General features: G+C 39.2%; 1 protein-coding gene across 1 annotated transcript in view; it reads right to left on the minus strand.

The window, feature by feature from the left end:
• The window catches only part of LOC139722663 (chloride channel protein C-like), a 39,151-nt gene extending 14,751 nt beyond the window's left edge, over window positions 1-24,400 (minus strand). Inside the window, exons 1-16 of the mRNA XM_071633956.1 lie at window positions 24,255-24,400; window positions 20,384-20,526; window positions 19,287-19,514; window positions 18,940-19,069; window positions 17,534-17,614; window positions 14,650-14,825; window positions 13,908-14,000; window positions 13,303-13,426; window positions 12,297-12,416; window positions 11,365-11,559; window positions 10,636-10,721; window positions 9,233-9,372; window positions 8,645-8,816; window positions 2,990-3,170; window positions 1,905-2,071; window positions 580-762 (exon numbers count right to left, since the gene is read on the minus strand). Of these exons, the coding sequence (XP_071490057.1) occupies window positions 580-762; window positions 1,905-2,071; window positions 2,990-3,170; window positions 8,645-8,816; window positions 9,233-9,372; window positions 10,636-10,721; window positions 11,365-11,559; window positions 12,297-12,416; window positions 13,303-13,426; window positions 13,908-14,000; window positions 14,650-14,825; window positions 17,534-17,614; window positions 18,940-19,069; window positions 19,287-19,513 (2,075 nt within the window). The 5' untranslated portion in view covers window position 19,514; window positions 20,384-20,526; window positions 24,255-24,400. The remainder of the gene's footprint in view (window positions 1-579; window positions 763-1,904; window positions 2,072-2,989; window positions 3,171-8,644; window positions 8,817-9,232; window positions 9,373-10,635; window positions 10,722-11,364; window positions 11,560-12,296; window positions 12,417-13,302; window positions 13,427-13,907; window positions 14,001-14,649; window positions 14,826-17,533; window positions 17,615-18,939; window positions 19,070-19,286; window positions 19,515-20,383; window positions 20,527-24,254) is intronic.
• Window positions 24,401-24,627: the final 227 nt, after the last annotated feature.

Raw genomic sequence — 24,627 nt, forward strand, 5'->3', positions numbered from 1 at the left:
TTTCATTCCAATAGGGCAATCCAACCCTATACTGTTTCATATCTGGTTCTTATTGTACTATAGTACGTATATCGTGTAGCATCATTTCAAAATTCAAATATGGCTTATCTGGTCTATCTTTTTTTTTTCCTTTTTTTTTTAACTGATATTCAATGGCCTCATCCTGATAAACAAGTATCACTGCACAACAAAGACCTCCACTACAAACGCACAAAAAGTTGACGCTAATCCTTCACACTGATATTCATGAGATTTCTTCCCTACATTCACACACATGACAGGTGTGTAATTAGTATACATATTCTCTTCTAATATTATTGTGTCCATATCTGATGAATTGGCTTTATGAAATGCTGCACACAGGCACTGGTCCGACAGTTCAGGACCAGTAAAAATCACGGCCAGACCAGGAACTTTTTCAGGAATGGACCATTACAAATTGGAAAAACTAGGTACCTGCTGATCCGACAGACAGGTCAGACCAGTCGAAAAAATGGGTTAGTGTGCAGCCCTGCTCTATGAACTCAACCTTACCTTGCAAAATATCTACACAAATAATGACAAAGCATTGCACCTCACCTGGTGATGATACCCATAAACTGGTTCGCTGCCAGGGCATCCTCTCCCCCTTTGACGACGGGGAATCCCCCGTGGTCCGTCTCCAGGAGAAGCATAGCCAGGTCGCTGACTGTCATCCTTGGCTGGACAGTCCTAACCGGTGAGGCCATGGCGTGCCGTGATTGGTAGAGCTCCAAGTTCACACTGGCATTGTCCATTTGGATTTCACACACACAAAAAAAAAAATGATAATAATAGCAAAAAACATGATTTTTTATAAATCAGTGTGTCCAAACAGAATTTCTTTACACACAATTTTGAAATGCACAACAATTACAGCATCAACATTCATACAAAATATTTCTCAGAACTTGAATATGATGGTTAATATCAAAATACCTTTAATGCAATTTTCTCCTCCAATAAATGGGAAACAAATACTCTTCTCATATTTTGTGGTAGCAAGATCTAATCTTACACCTTCAGGAAATTACTATAACGTAATGGACGAGAGTGTTGCTATGCCCCAGATATATCTATGTCATCATCCACACAAAGTGCTACGAATAAAGTAGTTACTTTTGCTTACCACTACCTACCACACAGCAATTTTTAAAAAACCCTATGACATACACAACTTTATGTACATAAATTAAAACAGACATAAAATACGACACTGAAGAAAAAAATAAACACTGATGCTCAAAAAAAAAGGGTGAGATGCACTCTTTACACATACAACAGGGAGGGCTCGACACCAACTCTTATCTCTTGTGGCCCATTGGGGGCCCCTAGAATCTTTGAAAGTTGAAATTTTGATGATCCAATTATACAAATGATGACATAAATGGTATCCCGGAGTACCAAATGAAAATCAGCCATTTTGTTGAATTATTTATTGTTTTAAAAAGGTTGTACCCTGGGTTGCCAAAAAGTGGAAATTATTTTGGTGCTGGAGCTAGCGCGCGCTAGCCACTGCACTGCACTGCACTGCACTGCACTGCACTGAAGCACACGCTATTGCTAGCACAGCGTGCCATGCATGCATAGTATAACATGCAGTGGCATGGGAATGACTATGTACACGCACGCACAGTGCATGCATTTCTCTGTGACTGTCCTCGAGTGGACGTGAGGTGGTGCTACACAACGTGTTACCCCGGGGTAACGCGTGATGCACCAAATACATTTTGAATTTTAGCTGCCATATCGGGCCACAAAAAGATTTTCGCAAAATCTGGGGGCCCAATATCAATTTTTAGTGTCCCCGGGCCACCGCTAATGTCGAGTTCTACAATGATAATAGGTTATCAACTTTAATTTGACAGAGTGCCGCTTGGACTCACTTTTTGCCTTCGTGCATGATGACCGGTTCTTCGTCCAGGAAGGGGATACACTTGACCTCTAGGAGGGCGTGGTAGAGGGGGTGGGTGATGAAGTCCCCCACCCATTTGGCCACCATGATGGCCACCATGATCGGCAGCAGGAACTGGATGTCATTGGTTATCTCCATCTTGGTAGTGGACAAAAACAAAGAGGAGGATGGGGTGGGGGAGAAAAGGTTGTGGGGAATAAAGATAATAGTTATTTAAAGGCATTATTTACCATTTGCAGTTGCAACAAAAACCCAGCTTAAGTGCTTCAAAATAGTTCTAAAATGTGAGTTAGAGATAAAAACAACCAATGTAAAAATGTTAATCAGTGTAATCAATATTGATTATTGTTGCATATACAAAATGTGAACAATTGTTATAATAAAATTGTTGGTAGAATAAACCGTCTAATGTTAAGGTTTATTGAGAAAAATAGTGATATCTCCTTATATTTTAGGCTTTATTGTGAAATGTTTATACGGTAGGATGTTTTGTGATACAACTGACCAACACATATGCATAAAATGTGATAACTCAAACATTTTTTAAATCACTGCTCCCAATGGTAAAATATACCTTTGATGTACTATAGAAAAACAAGTTTTCTCAGTATTGATAATTATTAAACATGATTGTTCTGCTGAATATAATTAGTACCTTTTTACCATACTGAGGTCCTCAGACCTTTACAGCATCCATGTAGTTATCATCATCATCCTGTCATTGGAATCAACCAACCCTCACAGTACACTCACTCCATTTTTCACAGTGTGAAAATCAGCTGATCTTGCTTCATTTTCTTTCTTTCTTTTCTGAAATCCTTGTAATAATTTGCCTAGCGTCGTGTGTGTGAACAAATGAAAGAACATAATCCCATAATGCTAATAGCCACAATTGGGTGCCCAGGGTCATGCTTTCATGTCATTGTTTAGCCATGAGTGAACAATGGCAAATGGAATTGATTTTGCATCATGATGTGTGTGTGTGTGTGTGTGTGTGTGTGTGTGTGTGTGTGAGGCTACATTTACCATATTCACCATAATTATCTACTCACTCACCATGATGACTGTGAGTGACATGGTGAGCCTGGACACGCCCCCAAAGAAGGATGCCGCACCAATCAGGGCGAAGGCTCCCGGGTCCATCCACGCCCAGTAGGCATTGTCTTCTGAGGTCATGACCCCAAACATGGAGACCATGGTGAGGCCGATCAGGCGACCGTACAGACCCCCGATGTAACTGGAGTGGATATCAGCATGTTTTCCTTTCACTTTTGATAATCACGTTTGTTTGTTTTTTTCACCATAATGATACCACCTTTTAAAAAATATTACATGAAAACAATAGGTAGAAGATCAAGATGAAATCTTCTGCAAATACCCATTGCTCTGTGAAAGTACGTGACAGTCTATTCATGGAAAAAAATGATAATTTGAGCATGAAGCAATTACTTCAGTGGGACTCAAGGACCTTCTCCCTGTACAATGAAACTTGGTCATAAATCAGCCATGATAGCTTTCCACTTCGTTCCCACGACAATCAAATCTATTGTAGCAGGCCAGTCTTGGAATACTTTAATGGCTGCTTTTGTTTCATAATTGACAATGAAGAATTGAAGGTCAATATATGAAAGGAATGCATAACATCTGAAGAGGATAAGGATGTAAAGGCAAACTCCAATACTTTCACTTTTATGATAATGATGATAATAATTATAATCAGGGGCGTCACCAGCTTTTTTTCAAGGGGGGTGCGTTTTGACACTAAATGTTTACGATATTTTTTGGACAGACATTTGGAATATAGGAAGCTCTCAATCCCTTACAGTTTTTTTAGGGAAACCGGCGCACCGGTAGCTAGGATTTCATCTTGGGGGGGGGGGGGTAATATGCGAGGGAGCGAGCAAGGGTGGGGGGGGGGGGGGTGAGGGTGTGGAAGTGCCGGAGAGGGTTGTACCCCTTATAAATGGATTATAGAATGACGGTGTGAAACGACAAATTACTTCCAGCGATATCAGGGGAACGGCATAACGACCACATGCGAGCGAGCTTGAAAATTTTGACATTTTACAGTCCAAAAACTGCCGTTTGTAGCCATATTCTTTTGCTTTGTAAATTAAGGGGGGCGCACCGGGCGCAACTGCTGGTAATTACTGGTAGCAACATCAGGTAAATGGCATAATAATTAAATGCGAGCGAGCAAAGAGAGCGAGCTTGGAAATTTTGTCATTTTACAGTCCAAAAACTGCCATTTGGAGCCATATTTTTTCGCTTTGGAAATAAAGGAGGGGTAGGGGCGCACCGGGCGCAACTGCCGGTAATTACTGGCAGCAACATCAGGAGAATTGCATAACAATTAAATGCGAGCGAGCGAAAAGAGCGAGCTTAAAAATTTTGATATTTTACAGTCCAAACACTGCCATTTAGAGCCGTATTTTTTCGCTTTGGAGATAAAGGAGGGGTGGGGGCGCAACGAGCGCAACTGCCGGTAATTAGTGGCAATAACATCAGAAGAATTGCATAACAATAATTAAATGCGAGCGAGCGAGCGAGCGAGCTTGAAATTTTTGACATTTTTACAGTCCAAAAACTGCCGTTTGTAGCCGTATTTTTTTGCTTTGGAAATTAAGGGGGCGCATCACGCGCATCTTACTGCTGGCAATATCTGGCAGCAACATCAGGTGAATGGCATAACAATAAATGCGAGCAAGCGAAGAGAGCGAGCTTAAAAATTTTGATATTTTACAGTCCCAAAACTGCCATTTGGAGCCATATTTTTTCGCTTTGGAAATAAAGGAGGTGGGGGGGGGGGGGGGCGCACCGGGCGCAACTGCCGGCAATTTCTGGCAGCAACATCTGGGGGGCGTTTCATCAACGAGTTCGTCGGAGGTTTCACTGACAAATTTGCTATCAGCCAATCAGACCAAGGATTTCATTAGCTTTTAACAGTTGTCAGTGTAAATCCTTGCGTCTGATTGGCTGATAGCAAATTTGTCGGTGAAAACCTGCGACGAACTCGTTGATGAAACGCCCCCCAGGAGAATTGCATAACAATTAAATGCGAGCGAGCGAGCGAGCGAGCGAGCTTGAAAATTTTGACATTTTACAGTAAAAAACAAACACTAGAAATGTCGCTATGGCGACTGGTATGCCTCCGCCATAATGCATGATTCTCCTAATAGGTCTATAGTACATGTGGACAATGTGTGATTACATCTTCACAAAATTGGCAAAATATTAAAATGACATGTTTGTCACAAATGTATTGAATGCTTACCTTCCTTTACCTATGTTTAATTGGATGAATAGGAGAGCATGTATTTGGGGATTTAAGAACTTTAACTTGACTTTGATCCTTTCATAAGTTTATGCACTGAGTAATTTTCAAGGTATGGAGAAAAAGTGCAATTTCTGTATTGAACAGTAAATTGTTATCATTTTCATCTGGCCTTTAATTTATAAGAGAATCACTGTCAGGCAGAACATACATAAATATGTACTAAGTTTCAAGATAACTTGAGCCACTTCCGAGATATGGAGAAAGAAGTAAGTTCAGCACTAACTTTCACTTGATCTTTGACCTTTTGACCTTTGACCTTCTTGGCAAAAAAAAAATCCCAGAGAATCTCTATTGGGTTATACATGCATACATCAAGTTTTTAAAAAAATAATCCTGCTGGCATTGCATAAATATAAGGAAAAAAGTAAAATTTTGAAGTATTGCCCTTGACCTTTGACCCCTGACCTTTGACCCATGAACCCTAAATTCCCTAGATAACTACTGCCAGTCAGTACATGCATATATACTACGTTCCATGAAGATACCGTGAACAATTTCCAAGATACAGAGAAAAAAGTGAAATTCTAGCATTTTAATTGACCTTTTGACCTTTGACCTTTTGACCTCATGACCCCAAACTTTCACCAGAGAATCTTAATTGGGTAATACATGTATACACTAAGTTTCAAGAAAATATCTTGAGGCATTGCATAGATATGGGGGAAATAGTGAAATTCTAAGCATTTGACCTTGACCTTTTGACCTTGAGCATGTGCACCCAAAAGTTGATAGGCACAACTTCACCCCCTAATACACATACATGCCAAGTTTCATTAGGATACCTCAAAAGGTTTTGGTAGTTACCCTGTCCACAAAATTCATTACGGACGGACGGACGGACGGACGGACGGACGGACAACCCGAAAACATAATGCCTCCGGCACCACTTCGTGGCGGAGGCATAAAAACTGCCGTTTGTAGCTATATTTCTTCGATTTAGAATTTAAGGGGGCGCATCGGGCGCAACTCCTGGCAAATACTGGCAGCAATATCAGAAGAGCATACTAGTAATGATTACATTCGAGCGAGCGGGACGAGCGAGCTTGAAAATATTACATTTTACAGTCCAAAAACTGCCGTTCTTTTCTTAGCAATATTTTTTCGCTTTGGAAATTAAGGGGGGAGGGGCACCGGGCGCAACTGCAGGCAATTACTGGCAGCAACATCAGAAGAATGGCATAAAGATTAAATGCTAGCGAACGGAGCGAGCGAGCTTGAAAATTTTGACATTTTACAGTCCCCAAATTGCCGTTTGTAGCTATATATTTTTTGCTTTGGAAATTAAGGGGGCGCACTAGGCGCAACTGCCGGAAATTACTGGCAGCAACTTCAGGAGAATGGCATTACCACTAAATGCGAGCGAGAGGAGCGAGCGAGCTTGAAAATTTTGACATTTTACTGTCCAAAAACTGCCGTTTGAAGCTATATTTTTTTTCGCTTTGGAAATTAAAGGGGGGGGGGGGACGCCCGGTGCGCCCCTCTCCCTGGATCCGCCACTGGTAGTCAAGGGTGTGGGTTTATGTTCATGACTGGGGGAGGTATGACCAGCGAGGTGGCGTCGAAGTGACCAAGCGGGGAAAGGATGTCCAAAATCTGCACTTTAGAGCATCCCCTAAACTAATTGTGCGTGTTTGTTTGTGTGTGTGTATTATAATGTACATGGAAAAGTTAGGAATTAGCCCAGGTCAAGTCTTTTCATTGGCAATGCAAGACATTTTTACATAGACTAGTATGTAAAGCAACACTGCAAAATCAATGATCTAGCTTTGATATAACGAAGCGTAAGGTACAAAGGTGTACATTCTACATCACATTGCGCAACATTGTAGCGACTCTTCGTTCGGATGTACCGAGTACACTGCGCACATCCTGCTTATATGCAGAATGCCAACCAGGAATCACGCTGAATCACAATCTTTTATCGGGTCCGGGGTTTTTAAACAATGTTTCACACTGTATCTATACCTATCTAATTATGGTTAAAAGAAATCATAGAAAAATATCTTATTTCTTGATCACCCTTTCATTCAAAAGCAGTTTACTAACACTTGAATTACTATTTCGGTAAGTCTTTTTTTTTTTTTTACCAGCGGATTGGGAGGGGGCGCACCCCTACCCCCCCCCCCCCCCTCCCCCCGTAGTTACGCCACTGCTTTTGGGTGAAATAATTGGACAGATTTCTTGAATTCTAACAAAAAAACAAGAAAATCTTTTCATCGCGGGAATTATGATTATGTGGGGTGGGGCAAATGGTACGCTTGCCTTCCAACATTTCTATGGGGGCAACATTTTTGTTTTCTTTCAAAAGCAAGAAAATCTTCTCATTTCGGGAATTATTAATTATGGGGGGGGGGGGGCAAAATTTAAATATGCTTGCCCCTCCAATATTTTTATGGGGGTAACTTTTTGTTTTTCTGTCAAAAAAAGAGATAAGAAAATCTTCTCGTCTCTGGAATTATGGAGGGGGGTGGGCAAAATGATACGCTTGCCACTCCATTTTTTTCATCTCTTTTTAGTGAGGCTAGGGCTCGCTCTTGGGCTGGCAATGGATTGGTCAGAAGTAACGTACATAGACCCTAAGTAGCACACGTATCTCCGTATCGTACGGATGTACAGTACGGTCGATAAATAGTAAACACTGTAGAATACTGATAGATATGTATAAAATCAGTGCTGCCAGAACCAGGGGTGCGAATTGATTTGTGTGTGTGTGTGTGTGTGTGTGTGTGTGTGTGTGTGTGTGTGTGTGTCCCTGGTGCAAAATATAAAGAAAAAAATAGAAAAGAGTAATCATCTAGCATCCGGCGTTGAGGTCGCTCGCAGACTGATTTTTTTTTTTTTTTTTTTTTTTTTTTTTAAGGATCTGAAGGGGGGTGCGTTCGCACCCAACGCACCCCCCCTGGTGACGCCCATGATAATACTAGTGGCTCTTTGAATAATGCACAGGTCAACATTTCAGTGCTCATGGCACTTCAAAAAAGAAAACAAAAGAAGAAGAACTTTCCCCAACAGAAATGAAATATTCTGATGACACAATATGACTTTATTGTCTATTGTTTGGTGCACTTCCTCTTCTTTCTATATTTTTTTAATCAAAGTATGGTTATATTTGCAGCAAGTACATGGCATGGTGGATGAGACTCCCGACTCTCAATAAGAGGACTCAAATTTGATTCCCACCTAGTGCTTATGTCCTTGGACAAGATGTTTGTACCCACCACATCCCTCTCGACCCAGGTGTATACATGGGTACCTGGCAATGCCAGGGTAATAATGATGGCAGGTCCCTCCAGAAGAATTGTGGCAGCTTTGAAGAGGCTACCCTGGATGAAGAAGACCTTATCATAATATCATCATCGTCAAAATGCACTTACAGCATTGGAACGACCAAGCCAGCCGAAATGGACGGCCCACAGGACCAGCAGGCCATGACGAAGTAGAAGGCCAGAACGGTGACGAGGGCGCCATAGGTCAGCTCCCAGTGGGTCTCCCTGGAGAAGAGATGGAGGATAGCCTCCTCTCCAGTCACAAACAGCAGAGTGGCGACTGCAGTGACAGAGAGATATAGGTGACATGGGCAGTGAGATGCAGTTGTTTTGTCTTGTTTTATTCTAAATCTGACTTTATAAAAGCCATTCATAACATTTTAAGCAACATTGTTGACTGACAAACAAACTAATAAACAAGTTTCTGGTAAAAACCTAACAATTAAGCAGTAGAGATTAAAAACATCAATTGTGGTTCTATCAGGGTTAAATAAAAATAGCCATAATTTCAATGATTTTGCAGCTTATAATTTCATTAATTTTCATTTGATATAGATATTTCTTCTCCTGGGCGTCCTCCTCAAACATTTTCCGAGCTCTGTGTTTATCTCCTTCATTCGAGAAATTTTGGTACATGTTCATATTTCGCAAGCTTGCATGTGAAGTCTCGTTTCCCTTGGGTCTGACAATGCTAACCTTGGTTGAAAGACTTGTTGCTGAATTTGATGGAGCCGTTGTCAAACCTTTCCGTGATTCCAGGAGGACAGGTGTATATGCTGACTGATGCCTCCGTATCACTGGTTGACTCCAGACACTTTGGGCTGTAGCCTGTCGGCCTGGTAACCAAAATTCGCAAGAAGTCTTATCACATTCTACATTTATAATCACCTGAGCATTTCAGACAACACTGACAATCATAGCCTAGTGGGCTAGCCCAAGTCAAAAACAAACAAACAAAGAAAAAAACAATCTTGGGAAATTTTTAACTCCAATCAAATGTAATATGTAAAGTCAAATTAATTACTGACTGAAGGCACGTTTTTACTGAAACATGAAATCAATGACTAACAGAGACAAAAGAGGAACATACTGTAAAACCATAAATTTTTGTGCAAATGAAATTTTCACCAATTTTGCAAGGAGCCAAGATTCGTGAAATTAAAATGCACATGAAAGTTCTTGTCTGCACTATTTACATTGAATGCCAGTGGCAATTTGCAAAAATTTCATGCCGCAAACATTTCAGGTTTTACAGCATTTAGCACGAATTGAAAACACAAGTTCTCTATGATTATGTGACTGTGATGGTATGTAAGAAAAGTCTTCATAGATTTGTGCACCAGGTAAATAAAGCAAATTCATGAGTCTCCTACTACATGCATTGAAATGAGAAAGCAAAAAAAAGCAAAAAAAAAAATGCACAGAGTACAAAAAAATACTCAAACTATGATTTTCTGTAAAGCAAAGTATTAAATGCAATTATAGGCTTACAGCAGTGTCATACAGTATTATAAAATGGGTTCAAGAATGTAGCCAATTGGAAGCGCTGAAATGAGTCACGTGTGCGTGCATTATTTTTTACGATCATGCACAGCCTGACGTCACAATGTTTACACTAGCAGTGCGCACTCAATCAGTTGTTACAAATGTGTCACGTGCTACTATACGCGCTGTCAATCCTGTAAACAACTTCTAGTTCGGGCTGCCAGCCGGCCTTTCTTGTGCGTGCATAACATGTGGCGTATGTATACTCTTATACGTACAGTACTTATATGTGCAGGATTTCCGAGTGCGACGTGCGTAAATGTTTGGGACGAACATCTTCGGACATCTTGACTTTGAGCGAGTGCTACATGTAGCTGGCTGGTATTGACCCACAAAGGTACGTGAAAAATGCTGTTAGTTTTCGACCCATTTTATAAAACAAATGATGCACAGGATTATTTCGTGGCATTAGTGAAGGTGTGGCGCACTCTCGAGTATTGACAATGGTGCAACATGCACGAGGCGCATTCACTAATGCACTCTATCCTGTGCATCATTTGTATAATAATGGCAGACATCAATACCAACATTATTTTGAAGGATAGAGTACTCACGGTCTATCTTCACCCTCGTAGTAACAGGTGATGGGTGAGCATTTGAAAGCTGCTGGTAAAAACACCGTACCAGTGACCACCAGTACCTGTAGACAGCGAGAGTTTTTCCCAGAATAATGCTAAAACTTTGATTTTCAGGAAAGAGAAGTATTCAATGCAAATGACAAGCTTCTGGCAGTGTCATAGTCGCTTACATTGCTGACGACTGTTCTTAACCAGGCTGGCACCAAGCTTGATTAGTCAAAGTAAGATATACCACAAGACGACTCTGAGCAGCTTTGTGTTAAATTTATCCAACATATTATAAATTCAAGAATCAAATAATGAAACATACTAAGTACAAACAAAGTATTATTGGCGTTTCCATGACATTTGCTCCTGCAACAATTACTTCTATTAAATATCTGCATGCTAAGCCAAACACATATTCTATGCACACACATAACCCTTACCCTATTCCTAATCCTCACATCAAACTAAACCTAAGACCCTATCGCAACCATAACCCAAACCCAAAGTCCTTGGAGAAAGTAAGACCAGAGCAATTGTTGCAGGAACAAATGTTGTGTCATCATTATTGGCATCTTGACATCTTTGCAGAACTTCAATAACAAGCATAGTTCGGGATTAGAAAGCCTATTACTGCAGCTATGTAACAAGTCATGACTGGCATTTACGGCAAATTTTGACTATCAATAGGGGATGGTACACATAAAAACCGGGACCTACGATGATGATGCAGGGTTCTGAGAGTTTCATCAGCTTCTGTTGCCACGGTACTTTGGTCTGGGCCAGCAGCCGCCGCCTCAGCCTCGTCAGCTTCAGGTTGGTGAAGACAAAGAGCGCCCCCAGGCCACCGCCGATGACGCCAATGATGACCGTTGGGATGAACATAATGATGTTCACATCCAGGCCTTCTCTTACCTATAAACCACAAAGAAAAAACAAATAAACATAGAAGAGAGAGCATCAGAGATGCTCCATTCATTTAAAGTGCCTGAGCTTGATAAAAACATTCAACTGAAAATGGCAATAGAGAAAACAACAAGACAAAATCAACAAATTGACTGCTTCCATGATGAGTACATAGAAATTGCTCTTCTAGGCAAACAGATACATACATTAGGATGATGATCTATTTGATGCCTTGTCAAAGCAAATGAAGGAGTACTCTAGATATAAAAAGCAGCATAAAGGGAACATGAAGACAAGACCACTAAGTAAACATGGGCCATATTTCAACCAAATGACAGCGGTTGCTTGCTTCAGATGAAACATATTCTTTTCGAAATTCATTAAATGTAAACTCATTCTAATTACATTGCCCTAGCATCATAAGTTGCGTGAACATACCATGAATCTACATGATGTGATGTACTTGCAAAATAATTCAAAATTTCGAATTATATGCATACCAGAAATTCGAAATGAATTATATCTGTGAATTAAAAAAAAAAAAAAATCTGAATTGTATATTTGTGTCATTCTTCTGTTTTTCTTCTGCTGTCTATGGCACAATACTGTTTGCTAAATATAGCCAGTCACAGTTTTCTCTTAATGGAAGTTCCTCTTCTACGATGAATGGGGGCACACATTATAGGCTTGTACACTTTCAATAATCTTGGAATAGTTGTCTGAGAAGATTACAAGGCCATACCAACCTGAAACATGATGTATTTTTCTGCCTTAAAGAGGCCAAAATCACCCTGATAGCGGAATGCCGAGAAGGCTGAGTTGAAGAGATCTGTAGTGACTGTTGATATCATACAGCAGAAGAACACCTACAGGAGAAACATTTCAAGAATTATTGGCACAGGTTAATTTTTCCTATCCAAGACACTGGGCACAAAAATAGCATTTTCCAATCATATGTGAGTATATGCATATACTGTACTATCCTTTTATAGTCCATGAGCACACTTTCTTTTATCAGATATAGGATGATAAAACAATCATTCATGGTTTTCAATTTGAATATATGAAGAAATGAGCACATGTAATCGCTTATAACATAAAAAGCCAAATGTAATGTCCGTTATGTAAAAAAAAAATAAAATAAAAAAAAATAAAAGGGTCACAAAGTGCAAACTCAAGCTCTGGAAGCTTGATGGAAGTTTTTGTTCCTGTTAAACTAATAAGCAATGTCAATAATACCAGCAGTGATGACTAGTCGTTACCTCATGCTTGAAATTTACCTTTCATGGGGAAAAACAGCACTCAGTATTACATATTATCATTTATTGCAACCAAAGCTGATTACTGCCAAATAAAATTGAGCTGTAAGTCCTGTGACTGATTACCATCTATGTTCCATCAAATCTTTTTTTCTTTTTTTTTATTACATAATTCCGCTATTTCTCCACTAATTTTGCACAGACCACCAGCACGTAGGACTGCATTGTGATTGTTGAGTCAAACTTACATCTCACGTGCAAGTTTGGAACCAAATACTGTATAAGCTATTATTTTCATGTGGGTTTAATTTTCGCGAATTTCGCGAATCTCAGTTGGACCGCGAATTTAACAACACGCGAAAATGTCACCATATATGCTAAGGTAGTAGTGCGCTTATGACTTATGTAGGCCTCTGTGTCAATTCACGTTACAGTAGTCAAGGAAGTCCTATGTCTCCGACTCTAAAGTGATTATTTGGCAGGACAAACCCACCTGCCAGGAAAGCTTCATGCTCCAAAAGGAAGACACCTCCTCCATGGCAAACAGCAGTCCTCCCACCGGGGCACCAAATGCCGAGGCCACGCCCGCTGCCGCGCCCGCCGAGATGAAATTACGCCTGGAGGACGGACATCAGAGAAAAAGATATTCTCAATAAACTCTGAAGGTAGATTCTTCTCAATTCTTTTCTTTTTTTACCAGCCTCTTCAAATATTTCGTTATATGATTGATAAGAACTGCCAATTTTACTTCAATGAGGCTATACGCTATTCATAGATGTAATGACCAAGTAATGATGATCTACCAGCATTTAATCCTGTAATTAGGAAGGGTGGTGTTCCTATTCATTTCCCAGCAGGTGTTTTGTTTGCTTTGCGTTCTTCTTTTTTTTTCTAAAAAAGCGGTAAAGGTTCACATTTCTGGTGTCTGATGCTAGCAGGCCTTTTCCAATCAAAATTCTTTAAAGCCTCTTCGAAAGTTTAGTCAAAAAAATTGAAAATGCATGACAATTTTTTTTTTTTTTAATGCATTACTGTAGGAAAGTGTATTTTCTACATCACAGTGAGATTTTAACTGAGACAAATCCAAGAGCAATTCACCTATCTTCTGGATTCCTGAACCTCTCAAAAAATGGCAGGGCAAACTTCATGGTTTCTGACTTGAACTGGCTCACTCCAGCTCCTATGAGAGACCTGAAATACAAAAACAAAATCAAAATCAAAATCAAACACTAAATAACTGTCCATCTTGATAAAAGCTGCAAAAAACAACAACAAACAAACATTAGAACTGTCAATACATTTGCTATGACGAGTTCATGTTGCCTCACTTTTACACAACCTGTCTGTCTTTATCTCTTTCGGCAATTTGTACATTTTTTTAAAATCTGTCACACTGACAAGATGAAAGTTTGAGGTAAAAAATTTGCATTTGCAGGGGTTTTGTATGAATTTGTGAAATTACATATCTTGTCACTGTTCCATGCTGGCTGATACAGTCAAACCTGTCTATAATGGCCACTCACAGGAGATGAAAAAAGTGGTTGTTATAGACAGGTGGATACTATAGACAAGGTTTTTTAACCCATTGAGGATGAGTGTCCCAAGTATACTCGGGCACGTGTCTATGTAAAATGCGTGTTGTAGCCAAATCAGCCTGTTCTCCACTGGTTAAAGTGGTTTTCCTCTCAGGGTTTGTTTGTTTGTTGTTTGTTTTTGTTTGTTGTTGTTGTTTTTAAGGCCGTATGTGGCAGGTGGCCACCATAGCAGGTGGCTGCTAAGGCAGATTTAAATGTAACCTTGTTTCCTTCACAGATATCAAAAAAATATATATATATCTCACCCCATGTGTATCATGGGTCCTTCTGGTCCCACCGGTAGTCCACTGCTCACTGCACAGACACAGGAGAAGAATTTCACCACCAGCGTCTTGACGTTAAAAATGTGCCTCACTTTGGTTCCATTCAGAAATCCTATCAACTCTGGCATACCAGACCCGGCAGCAGAAGGTCTCAAGTACTGAAATGGGAAAGAGTTAAAAATGGAATCATGTCAAGTTCCAGTATTATAACACTAGCCTATATTCTAGGCAGAGGATGCAGCTACGGACTCAACTGTCACCCTAAACGTCTGATGCCGTGAGACTATTGTCTTTGCTAAGCGATGCGTCTGATGCGGCAAGACTATGAACAGTGGATGCGCGTGGAAGCATCCGCCACCTATATCCAATTGTCTTGCTTTAGTTGTTGTTTCCTTATTATCAACTACAATGTATGAATCGGAGGCAGTTTTCATATGAAAAAAAGTGCCATCGATTCATAGTCCATAATAAGAGAACAACGACTACAGAAAGACAAGTGGATATAGCGGTGGATGCTTCCACTGTTCCTAGTCTCGCCGCATCAGACATACACCCTCTTGTATTGCTTTAATAGCAAAGACAATGGTTTCGCCGCATCAGACGTTCAGCGTAATAGCAAAGACAGAAGGTGCATCCTCCGCCTAGATTACAGGCACAGTAAATACAAGTATTTACTTCTCTCTAATGACTGAATCAGTAAAATGCATCACCATTGATCCAACCAGAGTAAGATTGACTTTGATAATTATACCTAGATACATTTCTTACTTTCTGTTAATACTCTATAGGGCAATTCCGCAGTTAGGTGGACACGACATGGATAAAAGAAATGTGCCTCTTTATCTTACTCTTTAATTTAGGTATCAACTAATGCCATGGATGTTCACCAATCACTAAGGTCTTTCAAATTCAGTAGATTTTATTTTTCATATTCATTGATTTTGCGAGATCTAAAACCATCATTTAAAATGTACATGTGGGACTGGGGGTGCTGAAATTCACTTGAATGCAAATTACAGTGGGTTGCTTTGAAATTTTTTCCTCAAATTTTAGCTAAAAGGTAAAAGATGAATACATTTAAATACTCCAGAAGTCATGTGACATTTTGTTGATTACAAAAGGGTGAAATGACCTGCGGAATTACTCCGGACAAATGTAACGTTACTAACCGTAACGTTACTAACCATGCATTTGGGGTCTAGCTAATAAATCATCGGTCGAACTGCTAAAAATATTTGTGTGAACATTTGTCATGACGCAAAAATTGAAATTAGTGCAACACTTTGTTTTAAGTAACTTGAATTTTTGCACACTTTTTGTTTCAAGACATTGATTTTTTTGTCGTGTCCTTTTTTCGTAACGTTACTAACCAGCCCTTTTAGTTGCCATTATGGATAGCAATTCTAATATTTATTGGATTGTACTCATTCTTTTCTATATCATAGACCTAGGAAGGATGAACATGTTTTAAAATGATTTTGACTTGAAATGAATAAATGGTGATTTAGTAGTAAAAATAAATATCTAAATTTCTTTAAATGTAACGTTACTAACCGCGGAATTGCCCTATAGCTACAGGAACACACTACCCGACCACACACATTCCGATCCTCTGTCTTAAGCTACGGTCACAAAGGTTCGTACGAACGATGCGTTTGTACGAATGTCACTGTTCGTACGAATTCTGGAGTTCGTACGAAGAGAGGGTTTCGTACGAAGTTTTTAAAAAAATCTTGGACAAGACCATCTGCCAGGCTACAAATTTAATGAAGGGTCTACGAACGGTCTACGAACGGTCTACGAACGCTGGTTTCATACGGCCTTCTTAAGAAGATCTTACGAAATTGTCTAAAAATCGTTCGTACGGCGTTCGTAGCAGATCTTAATGGTATTTGTGACCGAGCCATTACTTTAACATGAAAAACAAAAAACAAATAGCTCTTCACGTATTTACATCCCATAAATTCTCATGGATTACATATCCCTTTTTATAAGAAATGGGCAGGTGTTCATGTTTTCATTTGTAAGACATTCTTGCATTCCTCCCATCCCCCCAGAAAAAGATATGAGTTAAGAAATTTAACAGAAAATATTTTAATATCATGAATCAGAATTTGCAAAGGTCATTCAGTACTTGAGGAATATGGAAGCAATTACTTCATTCATTGTTCCCTAAATCCCAAAATAAAAAGCTTCTCTGCTTCATGACTTCTTCTCCAAAAGGTACCAATGGCTGAATGTGAACATTGCACAAAAAATTCTTGTTCAAGAAAAGACATACTACAAAAATGCTTCCAACAATAGAGTCACTGTTAACACTGTCTCAGTGCTACTGAAGCCTCTCAAGCAAGCCAGCAAACAGATGTTTTATAATAGGACACACAAGCTTCACGACTTACTGTATGCGCCAAATATTTCGCCAGGTTTTTATTTTCGTGAATTTCATGAGTAGGGTGCTTTTTGCGAATTGAAAAACACACAAAAATATTAACTAGAATCCCGACATGAATATGAAGTGCACGCATGCATTCTCTGTTTAGCGCTGCACTACACAATCGTGAATTTACCCACTCGCGAAATTGTCAGGAAGTCCAAATTCGCAGAAAAATTAGACTCGCTAAATATATGGCATATACAGTATACACTTCATATATAGCTAGTTATTTGTCATTACTCTTCATTATCATTTGCCATCTATTTAGAAATGATTTTCACAATATTTGTTGAAGACAATGGTGGGTTTGCTCATCCAATCGCTCAAATAACTTAATGGTATGCTCTTACGCATTGTTGAGTGATAGACAATAACTATAATTGAAGCTGCTCTGTGGGATCATAGGAAACAAAAGGAAGGATAACAACTTACCACAACAATGGCAGTGCCCACAAGGACTACGGCAAGACTGAAGCCAGTCAGGAAAAGCCACGCTATCCCTTTACTGCGGTCCTAAAAAACACAGACAATAGAAAGAAAAAGCATGTAGTACCACAAAATATTGCATTCATCAAATTCCTATAGAGATCTATCATTTCAAAATTGGATATCATGTGAAAATGGAAAATGAAAATTGGAAAATGTTACTTTTCATTATTCATTGAAAGTGTATCACTACATTACGTAGCCCCTTGAGGATGAGCTGATTTTGCTATAAGACGCATTTCCCATAGACACCTGCTCGACTATTCTCGGGACCTGTCTTCAACGGGTTACAGGTACTTTTCACCGTAGGGAGCACTAATTTAAAAGTGTTTGAGTTCACATTTGACGCATATGAGTTGGTCAGTTGTACCACAAAACATCCCATCATATAAAAATTTTGCAATAAAGCCTAAAATATAAGGAGAAATCATTATTTTTCTCACTAAACCATAACTGTAGATGGTTTAGTCTGGTAACAATTTTATTATAACTATTGTTCACATTTTGTATATTTAACAATACTTAACATTAATTATAAGATCAAAATTTTTACTTTGGTAGTTTCTATCCCTAATTCACATTTCAGAACTATTTTGAAGCACCAGAGCTGGGTTTTGGTGTCACCTGCAAATGGTAAATAATGTCTTTAAGACAGTGGCATTAGTGTATTGTGCAATAATGGGCAGGTTTCCATTGTTGTCATTGCAATTAAAATTCATTTCAGACAAGTCTTTATTTCTTTCTGTCTTTTTTAGCTGAAAGGGATGCTATGTGAATTGTGATATACACTCTAAAAAAAAAAAAAAATGAAAAAAAAATGTGTGTTAGTGTAATTTCTCGTCAGTTCATTTGTTTACATAGCAGCCTTGAAACATTTTCCAGACATTGCTATCAAGGCAGTCTGACTAAGTACTGCAGGTGTAATGTAAGTTGCAATATTGCTGCATGAGTTCATAAACATGAGCCTTTAACCCTGAAATGATAACCCCAGTTAGCAGCCAGTTGAAGCTATAGTACTCCCATTTGATGACATAATTATGACATTGGAAAGAGGTGCCATGCTGAGGCAATAATGAACATTTTCCAACTTTTATACGATTTGACAGTGTGCAAAATGCAATTATAAATCAAATCAACCGAAACAAAACAAACAACACTGGCCTGCACGATTAAAGCATTTGTACCCACAGGAGGCTGCATCACTCTGGTGCTTCCTAAACTAGCATCTGCGGAGACAACAGAGTGAGTATGTCATTTACAAGCCATGGTTCCGCAAGGATAGATGCAAGACCAGCTATATTTTTGGAAAACTTCCCCTTTTTATTTCCGAGGGAGGGATTTCAGCGGTGTACCTGGAGGAACTCCTCGGTCTTGTCCCACTTGAAGTCTGAGATGAGGTCGATCATCTGATGGAGGAGGAACCCCACGATGCCGGTGGTGAATCCGATCAGACCCATCATGACCCAGCGATCCCAGTCCAATCTGATGCAAAGAGGGTAATCACATACGAAAACCAGGATGAGAGAATTTAGAAAGACTTCAAAGGATGAAACACATGTGAATGAAGTATGTTTTGGACTTGTGAGATCGATCAACAGCAGAGCCATATAAATTTCATTGCTTGCTATGATCAAAATCAAAATCAAGATCAAAATCCAGACTGAAGTTTTCCATGGATAATAATGTCTTACAAATTCACCTTGCGGGTTGCTGCCTGAGCCAATTCCTGTAGACATGGCTGTGTGGAGGTAAGTAATCAAGACTCTCGTACGCTGCGAGGAGCTCACGCTCCTGCGGTGTGTACTGGTGGTTGTCGTAGCGGCTCTCCCGGTCACGGCCCTTGGCAAAGAAAGAGTTTGAGTCATCTGTCGGGTGGCTGTCATCTCCTTCTCCTATGACAGCCTTGCTGGTACCACGTATCTTCATTCTGAATTTGTAACGTTGCAACAATTTCAGGAGAGAAACTTTGGGAGTGAAACATATCAAGGTCTATCGCATCAATGAGCCCTATTCTTGAAAATATAACATCTTATTCGTCTTAAATTGCTATACATTTTGTTTATCGTTTTTCTGGCTGATGAGATACTGGTACACAAAGTCAAATTTCAAGGAAAATTTAGACTTGCACTAAGTAATTTTTCATAACCTCAGTGACATCAGGCATTAGTGATGAATTCACTATGCCGAGGTTAGCAATCTTCCACTGTTGTCTCAAATATTCGTAAATGAGTACAAGAATCAGGAACAGCACATCAGTCTGTGAGTGGTTTATTCTTAACCATTATTGACCATTCATCCAATGCTCTACATGTTGAATCTTGATTCTAAAATGTTGATGCTTTGACAGGGGGAATAAATACCAAGCTGCACGGTAGCTGGAAATAGAAGTGTAAGTGAATATATGAAGAGTTTGTTTACAAAAACCGATTTTTAAGTACAGTCTCTGTCATAAAGTACAAAATAATACCTTTTAAATGATATATTGGTCACTACATATAAAGGTTCATTTTTGAAGTTATGGTCAAAAGAAGCAAAAATTTTCTTATTATTCTCTTTATTTTTCTTGACCTTTAATTGCAAATATCTCCATTTGGAAAATATGGACTTATCGGTTTTTGCGAACAAACTCTTCATATAATTGTAGTGTGTGATACATGCATTTGCTATAATCAACAAATGACACAGCAAACACCTGCTATTCTTTTCCATAGATGGTGCTCAAAAGCCTGACATAATCCAAACTGTATCAATATAAATTTAAGACACAGAACAGAAATCTGTATTACCGGTACTCACTTGCCAAATTTGTTGTGTTCCTTCAAATGCACTTTGCCATTGACACCCACTACCAGTTAGGATGGTGTAGCCTATAGTCCAGATGCCAAAGTTTCTCCAAATGCACTTGCGATGAATTCATTCCACTGTGAATCCACTCAGTTCTGGAAATACACAAATAAATCCTAGATTCTAAGTATACGGAACATCGAGCTATTACCTATGTAAATTCCAAGGATGAACAAATTATCTAAGGCTGGCACGAGTATCAGTTAGTTAATAGACATGTTGGGTCTTCGCCATCAAAATCAAGTGCAACATAGAATATGCATCCATGTATTATTTTGCCTAACCTACACTGAATACTCTATTTAGCTATCTGTGTTTACATATGTAAATTTGGGTGTATTTTTGTTAGGCTGGTTCTTCAAGCTGATCCTGTAGTATTAAATGTTGTTGAACAGTGACCTTTGTAACCAATAAATAAAAATTTTCTATATGTGATATCTGTCAAACGCTGCTATTAATGATGAAACAACGTAATACTTGATTACAGTAGGGACCACAAACACTCACATACACACACTGATATGTACGTCAATATTTGGCTAGGAGTCAAAAGTACAGCCTGCCACAGGGGCAAAGTTCATCCCAAGGTTTGGGAATTCGTGCCACAGAGATAAGGAAAACAAAAATCTACGCTGCCTAGATTTCATGATAAGAAACTGATAGCCAATTCTTAATTAAACCCTCTGCCTCTCAAAACTATGGACATGCTTAGTAAACATCATAACATTAGGAAGCCTACCACTCAGTACAACACAAAGGCTTACAAATATTTCATCTTGAGTGGATGATAAAAGGGTAAGAGCATTGCAGTGGCATATTGAAATCTGGCAATTACTTAATGGATATCTAAAAAAAATTGTATGTGATAGCAATGTGAAATTTAAAACATACATTTTTGTAAAGAATTTCAGTTGCACAATGACAAACATTGAATAAAATATATCACTTTCTACAGTATCAACTGGTTATCACCATTTCCCCATCACTAAAAATGAAATGCACAAACTGTCCAGGTCAAGACTGAAATGGTTCATTTTAAATTGGGCAAAATATGTATCATATTCAGAAGTTTCCAATTGAGGAACATCAAGACCAGAAAAAGGTAGAAGATTCCCCCCCCCCCCCTGCAAAGATGAAGTTATCCCAACAAAAAACACATTGTGTACAAGAGTACTACTATAGAAAAAGCATGCACTGAAAACCAGAAGAAATTTGAGAAGAACCAGAAGATGCAGTCATCAATTCCAACAGCTAATAGTCATAGAATACTCAGTGACTTTTAGCACTCCCGCTGGCAGCTCTTTGGAGGCACTGCATCGCAATAGATTTGATTTTTTTTTTCTCTCATTTCTATCATCATTATTCTGTATCATCAGTGTCAATTTTTTTTATTACGTACCAGATTTCTTTTTCTTTTTTTACCAGAGAGATTGTGAAAGCCCACACTGATAGATCACATCAAAGGACCCCTTAGAGTACCAGAAAAAAATAAAAACAAAATAAAATACAGGAATGATAAATGAATGAATGAATAAAAAGTAAATAAACAAATAGATAGATAGATAATAAATGAATGAATAAATAAATAGTAAATAGATAAATAGATAGATAGATGGATAAACAAATAAATAAACAAATACATAAATAAATATATCTTTTTCAAAATGAAAAAAAAAATGGAGGGGGGGAGAAGAGGGAGGTTACTAATCACGAAGATTTCCACAACCAATGCACACAAAATCAATGCATTTAGGAGCTCCTCTGGTCCACGATGAGTGGAGACTAGCTATGTGAGCATGAACAAAGTTCCTAACTTAACTCCCATGGGGTCCACTATCATCAATAATGTCACTATTCACAGCAGTAAAACTTCAAGTTAACTTGAAGAGACAAGCCAGCTCAGTGTGAAGCCAAGTGTAGTACATGTATTATGTACCCTTCTGGAAAGAGTTCCTTTTATAATGAATGCAGGTTTTGTAATGTTTTGTTTGATTCCATTTATTTATTTATCTATTTATATTTATTTATTTATTCTTTCTTTTTTTTTGGGGGGGGGGGGAGATTGTGATCCAACATTCTAAATAAGGGCAACATTTTTCCAAGGGTAGAGTGGTTTGGGGCATGGGCTTTTCTTTTGCTTCGTTCTGTTTTTTTTTTTCTTCCATTATTTGTTTAAACATTATTCAGGAAATATTAACCCAAACTCTAACTCTAATTCTTTTACCCTATCCGGTACTCAAACCCTGACCCTATCTTTAGCACTCTGGTATCCATGTACCCTAGCTACTGTCTGTCCTCAGACAGAGTAGGATTCCGGAATCAAGCACACACCTCTTGTTGTCAACTTTGTAATCCTAAAAAGCAACACAAACATATCATTTTCAACTATGCCATTGTATAAAATCGTTGTTGTTGTTGTTGTTGTTGTTTTTCTTTTTTTTTGCCATGCCACCCTCTTCTTACTAAATCCTAGCTTGCCCTACATACTGCACTAATAGTACGGTACATCATAGGCCCATGATTGTACCCGTATCATACATGGCATATTGCTATAGATAGGAGTATATAATGACAAATGTCAGTTGGGATAGCAAGGATATTCTGTCAATCTCCTATACTCTCTAGGTCGACAACTATTTGAGAAGTTGGAATCCTAAACTAAACTGCAATCATGTAATCAATCGAGTGGCATCCGATGGGATCAAGGCAAATCCGGCAACTCAATGCTTTTAGTACACTGTCAAGCAGACAAGGGTGTCACGTCTACGTCTTCGGGCGGGGATCGATGTTTCGCTAGCCCGGGCCGGCTAGCGCTCGCTTGGCTCCACCCCCTGTACGTGTGTTTTTTTTTTTAGACGGCACAGATTGGGGACCCTAACCCTAGCCCTAACCCTAACATGGGTGTATGCAAGGGGGGGTCGGGAGGGTCGTACGACCCCCCCAAATTTTCAAAAGGTCCACTTTTTGTAAAAGACATTTTTGTTTTTTGAGGGCTTTTTACTCTATATAGGCCTACAACAGGGAAAAAAAGTGACCGGTGTTCCAGCAAATTGTCAAAAACCTCGTAAATTTCGTAACTTAGTTTTAATATGCCATAATTTACCTTATTTCTAAGCCGCACTGCCATACCGAAAAAGTCACTTTTGTATGCACCAAATGGCCCCATTTTAAGATACAAAATTCAAAAACTCCCTACCGTGGGAGGGGGGACACCCCCCTCCCACACCCTCCCCCCGCTCGGTCGCTCCGCTCCCTCGCAAAGGCAAAGGTCCAAAAATTTTGATTACGACCCCCCCAGAAAAAATCCTGGATACACCCCTGCCTAACCATCAAACCCTAACCCTAACCCTAAACCCTAACCCAACGTGTTTCCCATAGGTTTAATACGCGCCATGCCCCAATCTGTGCCGTCTAAAAAAAAACGCCCCCGTACTGCACTGTTAGCTAGCGCTAGCTGAGCCGAGGACGAAGCGTATAAGCGAAGGCAGTTTCATTCACAATATATTGCTACGAAAAACATTATTCTTCATATCTCACTAGTCTAGGTCTACAAACAAATTTTCATATCCTGTTGTCGTGCATATTCCCTATACTGTAAGATAATTTGAAAAGTATTTGGATCACACAAGTAAGTCGCTCCTTAGATCCCTTAAAAGCTGCAAACAACTGTAAATTTACTGAATTGTTTCTAGGCGATTGACAACTTTCCCAGCACACACTTGCAATCAAATGTATGGGACTACATATTTCTGGCTCCAACCCCTCCCCCATGGCCATTACGCAAAAGATAGAGATAATTTTTCACAACAAAATGCAAACTTACGATCAGCTCCAAAATATCACTTTCTGCTTTCTACAACGTGCCACATCTGCTAAGATCTCAGAACGACAACTTGCGATTAGCAACCTGCTTTTTTGGCAGTTTTGAGTTTTCGTAAATAAAGGTTGTGTACACTACGTACAGCTTGCTTGATAGATCGGACAGGGAGTGAGTGTTGTTGATGTTATTTATGTTCGAGGCTAAGGAGCAACCTGGCCCTCGAGCTCCGTAGGCACTCAATATGAATCTAAATATGAATATAATTGTAGATCACAAACATTCTTTTAGAGACGTTGCCACCTCCCCTCCGTGTGGTTCCCCCTGATAATGAAAATTTTATGAGAAAAATGAAATAACTGAAAACGAGAATGGTAAC

The sequence above is a fragment of the Diadema antillarum genome, unplaced genomic scaffold, assembly GCF_040938485.1.
Source record: "Diadema antillarum isolate AM-2024a unplaced genomic scaffold, OU_Dant_1.0 scf00000169, whole genome shotgun sequence".
NCBI classification, from domain to species: domain Eukaryota; kingdom Metazoa; phylum Echinodermata; class Echinoidea; order Diadematoida; family Diadematidae; genus Diadema; species Diadema antillarum.